Source organism: Lactuca saligna, chromosome 5 (assembly GCF_052625555.1).
Source record: "Lactuca saligna cultivar CGN05327 chromosome 5, ASM5262555v1, whole genome shotgun sequence".
Classification (NCBI taxonomy): domain Eukaryota; kingdom Viridiplantae; phylum Streptophyta; class Magnoliopsida; order Asterales; family Asteraceae; genus Lactuca; species Lactuca saligna.
The window spans coordinates 258115873-258124058 of NC_136421.1; the positions used below are offsets into that span (position 1 = coordinate 258115873).

Consider the following 8186-nt stretch of genomic DNA (forward strand, 5'->3'; position numbering starts at 1 on the left):
TGGCCCAAATACCTGCTCACTGAGTCCCTAAGAATACAAGTCGTTTTGAAAAGCGTCAACATAGAATTTTGGTGAGTTCATAAGCATATTTGTAAGAAAAGGTTTGTAACATATTTGTTTTTAACAATTTTTAGGACTCCAGAAAATCTGATATTTTCTGTGAAAAATGGTTTGTAAGTCTCGTTCTAAAACTGTGAATAACTGCATGTATGTCCTTTATTTTCTTTTGTTTGTAATTGAAAAGAGTGTGTGTTCACAGAAAATCCAATATTTTCTATTTTATGGAAACATGTAGTCTTAAAACCCTAAGACTGGGGTGGTGATAGTAATGTACAAAAAGGAAGTGTAGTTTTGTATTTTACAAAACCAGTTAAGTGTATACTGTTCGTAAATCCAAAATAACATTCTTAATCCCTAAGTGAGTCGTTACAACCATGTTTGATATGACTGATATGCCTGTCATGATGTTCTTCAGGCATCGGTTTCGGTAAGATATTTTTCACCCTAGACTGGCCCCGTCTAGCTGTAGCGAACATCTCAGGTATGGGGGTGTCAACTCCGTATAGATCTATATACAATTACTTCGCTCTCCCTCCAGTAGACTCTAGTTATATAACTACAGGACTTACTATGTACGATAGGTAGGTATGGTGAAGGAAATTCTTACAAGAGCCTTAACAGATTTACTCGAACTTTGACTCCCATTATTGAACAATGACAATGACATTAGTAGTGTAAATTTATGACTGCTGTTTTATGACACACGTTTTACATGTTTATGACATAGAACTTATAACTTGTACTTTTAAAAGCTTTATGATGGACAATTTATGACACATAAATTTCCGGTCGTAATTTTTCTGTTTTGTATACCATTTTGGTTAAATTATTTATAACACTTTTTATGGATAATCACTAATGGTCTTGTCTGCCTGTAATATATGTTGTGTAAATAACATAATCCTCCATTTTTTTCAAACCGTTAAAGAGGTGACGACATATTACGACTATTATACTAGTAAAAAATATTTTTAGTAAAATAATCAAGTTTTGTAGTTTGATTAACACACTAAAATTTATTTGAGGGTTTTGCAATACAAAATATTCTATTTTTTTATGACTCCAACATGTCACGATTTCTACAATACACATGAAATAACATTGAAATTTATTTTATTCAAATATTGGTGTAGTTATAAGTGTTAAAAGATATATGTCCAAAATTAACATGTTTGAGCATAAAATCCATATTTTCATCATTTTGAGTGAACAAACATGGCCACAAAACTTTTATACTACAAATATGTCATTAACATATACTTAATGATTTTTAACATATAATAAGAACCTTTTTAGTTGAGAACTTGTTTCATCTTCAACCCATGACTATGGTCTATGAAATTATCCAAAGGATAAACTTAATCTAGCAACATTAGCCTTGTAAATATCGAGTTTATGGTGGGTTAACATGAAGTAATAATCATTTCAATCACAATATATAAGATGCATGCTATTACCCAAAGGTTAAACACATTACACATCGGTACATGCAATTATCTAATGGTTAAACAAGATTTGACTTGTATTCCCCCCCCCCCCCCCCCCAAAAAAAAGTATGAAGAACACGAAAAAGTGGGGTATGAAGCTCACCTTGGTTGGTTTCAAATGGTAGAAGAAGAAGAAGAAGGCATTTTTTTCCGAGTTTAGCCTTGTCTTGGAGAGATTATCGAAAAGTTGGTGTTTCTAAGAGCTTAACACATAACAAAAGTGTGTAAACAAGAAGTTGTTATCATAAAAATGCTTAGTATTACAAAGGTTACGTGAAGTTCTTACCAAATTCAAGAGTTTTTGGAAGGAGGATCCTTGCAAATGGCACACACATACACACCCATGAATCTTAGAGAAGAATGAAAGAAGTTTAAGATGTTGAGAGAAGAAGTGGGAGGAAGTTGTTGAGACTAAATGAGGTGAAATGAGGTTGTGAGGTTTGTGTGTGTGGGTGGGGGTCGGTTAAAGTTAATAGAGATAGGAGGGAGGAGTTGACTTTTCTAGAGTTTGATGGGAGACTAGCATGGAGACATGGTTGTTAAACATCATTATGCATGTTGTGTAAAAATGAGGTGTCACACTCCTAATCATTTTCTTTGTTTTTGTTAAACCTTAACCAAACCCTAGGGTTTTCGGTCCCAAAAGAAATGGGTTTCGATTTTTGGCTTGGACCAAAAACAGTTTTCGGCCCAATAAGGCCTAAAGAAAAGGCTTTCGGCCCAATGAAGGGTTATCGGCCCAATAGCAATGTCCAATAGAAGTTTTCAGTCCAATAAGGCCTACTGAAGGATTATTAGCCTAATAGAAATGTTTTCGGCCCAATAGGGCCCAAAGAAAGGTTTTCGGCCCAATAGGGTAGTGGGCCGAGAATTCTTGGACCAAAACCCAAAATGAATTAGACTTAGCTATTGGATCAAGTTTTTGGGCTTACTAGTGGCTATTTCAGCTTGATTTGCAATGTACGCACATATGAACTTAAATAACATTATAGTTTGAATTTCACTAAATGGGGTGTTGCAAAGTTACATGGAGGAAATTGTATCGCACATGAATCATAATGTCAACCGTAATTTTCTAGTTGTGACATCATCCCCCCGTTAGAGGGAATTTCATCCCGAAATTCATTCGAGAGTAGCCCTTAAGAACTAGAGAAGAGATGAGGGGTACTTTTTCATCATCTGGTGTTCGCGTTCCTAGGTGAACTCTGGTCCTCATTTGGCGTTTTCATAAGCAGCTCCTAATCATCAAGTCAGGGCACTCATACCCATCGAGTAGGTCCAATAATCCACGCGGGCTAACCCACCTCTACAAGACGAGTTGGGCAACCAACTCGTCGAGTAGGTCCATAAACATGTATATAATGCTTTAAAACTTATACCTGAGAGTTGGGGTGTTACAATACTCCCCCACTTGAACTAGACTTCGTCCTCGAAGTCTGCTGTGGCTAACAAACCTGGGTAGTGCTCCTGCATCTCTGCCTATGGCTCCCATGTCCACTCGGATACCCTCATGTGCTCCCACTGTACCTTTACCAAAGGTACCTTCATATTTCGTAGAACCTTTACCTTCCTCTCAAGAATGGCTACTGGCCTCTCCATGTAATTCAAGCGCTCATCAACCTGTATATCGTCTAATGATACCACTACCCTCTCATTTTCTTTGCACTTTCACAATTGTGACACATGGAAAGTGTTGTGGACCCGACTAAGCTCCTCCGAGAGATCTAGTATACATGCTACCTTGCCAACCATGACAATGATCCTGAATGGCCCATTGTATCGGGACCCAATTTCCCCCTTTTCTTGAAGCGAATCATACCCTTCCAGGGCGAGACCTTCAGTATTACCATGTCTCCCACTTGGAACTCCAGCTCAGATCGGCGCCTTTCAGCGTAACTCTTCTACCGACTCTGAGAGGTCTGTAGCTGCTGTCTGATCTGTTGAATCCTCTCGGTAGTTTGCGAGACTACCTTTGTCCATCCCATCACCCTTCGACCGATGTCACCCTAATAGATTGGGGTGCGACATCTCCGTCCATACAACAGCTCATATGGTGGGGCACCAATACTAGAATGAAAGTTGTTGCTGTAGGAGATCTCTGGAAGGGGTAGGTAGGAGTCCTAGCTCCCACCAAAGTCAATAACATAGGCTCTCAGCATATCCTTGAGAGTCTGTATGGTCCATTCACTTTGGCCGTCTGTATGCGGGTGATAGGCTATACTGAAGTGCATCCATGTGCCCAGTTCCTCGTTGAACTTTTGCCAGAAACCAGAGTTTGTATGGTCCGCTCACTCTCGCGGATATATAAGCCAGCCAGCTTCTCGGCCGATGAACTCTCCTGTATAGCTAATAAGTGGGCGCTCTTAGTCAATCGATCCACGATGACCTAAATAGCATCGAAGCCCTTCGTTGTCCTCAACAGCTTGGTGTTAAAATCCATCGTGATCTGTTCCTACTTCCACATGGGAATCTCCAGGGGCTGCAATTGGCCGTGCGACCTTTGGTGCTCAACCTTGACCATCCTGTAGGTTAAGCATATCTCCACGTACCAAGCAATTTCTCGCTTCATGCACGGCCACCAATAACTCAATCTTAAATCTCGGTACATTTTGGTGGCCCCAGGGTGAATAGAGAAGTGAGACTTATGAGCCTCCTCCAGAACAATCTGTCTGACTCCACTAAAATGAAGAAACCTGAGAATATCGCGATCCATTCCATGCTACATTGCTTACTCCAGCGGATCCATTAATCACTAGTGCCATATAAATTCTTAATCACCAATTCAAACCCTCAAGTTTGATGTAAAGTCAAACTTTGTCAAAAGTTAACGGAGTCAACAAAAGTCAAGGTCCAAGGTCAAACTAGTCAAAAATCCATAAGTTAACTGAGTCAACCCAGCCAAGTCGACACAGTACACGTACGTGGGGCGCACTCTAGATGTACGCCCGACGTACTCCATCGTTGATCGTCATCGGGGGCTTCACCACGTACATGCTGCATACTCAAATTACGTAGGGCGTACGCCCAGATCTCCCAAACTTCATTAAGTGCTTAATGTCATAAGTGCTTATATCCAACATTCAGATCCAAAGCTAAAATACCATGTAGAGTCATAAAGTTTCCCACTTTGTGACTTTACATGTCCGTTAAGAGCTTAACTCAACATCTTATTCCATTAAGACCCTTTAAATGATGCATGGAGCAAAACTAACCACTTAGATCCCAGTTTATGACTTAAGACCCCTCGTAAGGTCTGAAATGACAGCTTAACCAGTCAAGAACATGTTATGTTCAAGAATCACCACATTTGGGACAAAAATGAACCAAAAACAAACCTAACACAAGATCTAAATGAAACTTCACCAAGTTTAGAACTTTATACCTCTAAATGATGCCAAAAAGTGGTAAGATTTTGGATCTAAAGAGCTTCACTCTTCCAAGATGGTCTCCACTCATTTCTTTCTTCTTCAAAGGCACAAAACACCCATACTCAAGCTTAGAAATGCTTCACAAGATTGATTAGGGCTGTAAGAATGTCCCAAGAGGATGTAGGTTGATAAGGTGAGGGGAAATGAGGCTATAATGGGGTTTAAATATGAGTCAAACCCTAAAAATTAGGGTTTGCATGACTGACACGTATGCCCTGTGTACAGATGTACACCCAACGTAATAGGGCGCGTCCTAGTACGCTCAACATACATACGTACGCATGGTGTGCTCCTCCAAAACAAAAATTACGGAAATAGCACTAGGGCCCTTATTGCACTCTTTCTTTTACTTGGGGTCTAAACTGCAGTATAAATAAATCATAGGGCCAAAATTAAAAGTACATCATCATCGGGATGTTACATCGAGAGTTAACACATATTAGCGGTGACGCCTTTGGTGGCGATTCCGACCTTTAGCAGCGGCATACAACGCGAAAGTTGTATGTTGCCGCTAAAGGCATCGTCGCTAATACGTGTTATTCTTGTAGTGAAGGTTTGGGTGTTAGGACTTCCAAGTTTGAACAATTGAATGATCAACTCGTGATAAGGTGAGTAAAATACATCCTACCTTAAAAACATACCAAGAGTATCTTTATGTGCAGTGTTTTTGTTTGATACCCTAATTAATTAAGCACCAGCATTCTTGACCGTGCCATATAATTACATCACTTAATTTTAAAACGAAATCATGAATGTTGTGTTGTGCTTCTTGTAAGCCTTGTTTGAATAGTTATTTTGCGCGCGCGCACGCAAAAAAAAAATGAACAAAAAAACACTGAATCTAAAAAATAGCTATATAGTTATAGTTAGTATTTGTTTATGCTAATGCAAAGTTATAACACGTACATAATATGATTAAAATCTAAGCCGGCCAGCATCTTCGTATATAAAGTAGCTGCCAGACTTCAATAAAATCTAATTTAAACTTTCTTTCGGTGGTTTCATTTGGTTTCTTTTTGACTTGGCTTCTTTTTATCTTACAAGAGTCGACTTGTTATTACAAACACATTTTTTTAATAACCTCATCGAAATCTGAATATATTTTTATTTTTAAAAATTTGGAAATCGTCAAATCAAATGGCCTATGATCTACCCTCCTCCCGCGTGTGACAATGAGTTGGATCCCACCTGTTTCCAAAACTCTGAAGGTTTCTCCTTCACCTTGCTTCCTTGATCCTCCATATGGAGCTCGCTGACTTTTTTAAACCACGTATAGTTGACATCTTTATGAACCTAACGAATATAAATACCTTGCCTAGACCTACTATGTCTTCATCATCTCATACACTAATTAAAAACAGTAACATCGTTCATACACTTCTTTGATACGTAAATAATATCCAACACTCTTCGGTAGTAATGGAGGTTTCTTCTCTTAACAAAACACTTATCCTGTTGGTTCTCGTGCTAGCCACCTTCACCACCGTGGCACAAGGCCAAGACAGTCGGGGTAGGGGCCAGGGCACCCGGGTGGGCTTCTACAGGGCCACCTGCCCAAGGGTCGAATCAATAGTCCAATCAGCGGTTCGGTCTGCTGTCCAATCCAACCGCACTATTGCACCTGGTTTACTTCGGATGTTCTTCCATGACTGCTTCGTCAACGGCTGTGATGCATCTATACTAATTGAAGGCCCGTCAACTGAAAAGGCTTCCCGACCCAACTCCCTATTGAGAGGCTTTGAAGTTATTGATGCTGCAAAGACTCGGCTCGAAACTGCATGCCCTGGTGTGGTCTCTTGTGCTGATATTGTTGCCCTAGCTGCCCGTGATTCTGTAGTCCTGGTAATTTTTAAATGTTCCACTAACATATCCTGTCAAGTTGTTTGTTAACATATTGTAGTTAAATGCAAAACTGTGGTCTTTATTCGTTTTTCCAATGTCTTTCAGACGGGTGGTCGTAGGTGGCAGGTGCCATTAGGGCGTAGAGATGGATTGGTTTCACAAGGATCGGATACTGATAACTTGCCAGCGGCTACTGATCCTATTACTGTTCAAATTAGAAAGTTTGCTGATAAAGGTCTTAATACTCAAGATCTTGTAACTCTTGTTGGTAAGTGCAGCAAAATAATGTACGATATGTATCTACTAAAGAGCATGGAATAATGCATTAACTCATAAATCAATTAAGATGTGTGTTTTTTTTTTTCTTTATGATCAGGAGGACACACAATTGGAACAGCAGCTTGTCTGCTATTCAGCTATAGACTATACAACTTCAACAATACCAATGGACCTGACCCGGATATAAACCAAGCATTCCTACCACAGCTCCGGGCACTATGCCCCAATGGTGGTGATGCGTTTAGGCGTGTGGCAATGGATACCGGCAGTGTTAATAGCTTTGGCAATTCCTTCTATGAAAACTTGAGGAATGGACGTGGAGTTATTGAATCCGATGCAAAGCTATGGAGTGACAGGAGGACTCGGAGGTTTGTACAAGGGTTCTTGGGTGTTAGGGGCCAATCTGGATCGCGATTCAATGCTGAGTTTGGAAGAGCAATGGTGAAGATGGGTAATATTGAGGTCAAAACTGGGAGACAAGGACAAATTCGTAGGGTATGTACGGCCACCAATTGATAAAAATGTGGATTTAATGAGGTTCATAACGTGTTAATAGATTCTGTTTGCATTAGGCCAATTGAAATTTTATTGATTTGTTCAAAATGGAATAAGATAAAGGATTGAATTGTTTAATCCCGAATTTATGTATTATTTGATGATTTTCCTGAGGACCAGTAAAAATATTTGAAATTTTTTTAGTCAAATGTCAAAATGTGAGGTAATATTAGGTTTCCAACTACACAGAAAATAAAATATATTACCAACATATCATTAATAATATTGTACTTTCTAAAAATTACTAAAATACAAAATATCGTCATCTCAAACTATAATCAACATATCATTATAGCATTCTACTTTTTAAATACACTTAAACATACATTATACATAATATTGCATGTACATTATAGCATTGTACCTTTTTTTCATTTTCCATTATAGCAACGTACTTTCCAAAAATTACCAAACTACAAAATACAAAAATATCAAACTATAACCAAACTGTATGATACACAATATTACATATATATTATAACATTGTACTTTTTTTCATTTTTCCATTATAGCATTGTACATTTTTCAAAATTTA

The 8186-nt window shown here is 38.8% G+C and overlaps 1 protein-coding gene across 1 annotated transcript; it reads left to right on the plus strand.

Annotated features, from left to right (window-relative positions):
* Positions 1 to 6307: 6307 nt before the first annotated feature.
* On the plus strand, positions 6308 to 7729 carry LOC145047508 (peroxidase N1-like). The gene is made up of 3 exons (XM_078995788.1): positions 6308 to 6817; positions 6923 to 7085; positions 7194 to 7729. Exons 1-3 carry the CDS (start codon positions 6395 to 6397, stop codon positions 7610 to 7612), a joined length of 1005 nt encoding a protein of 334 aa, XP_078851914.1. The 5' UTR covers positions 6308 to 6394; the 3' UTR covers positions 7613 to 7729.
* The last annotated feature ends 457 nt before the right edge of the window (positions 7730 to 8186 follow it).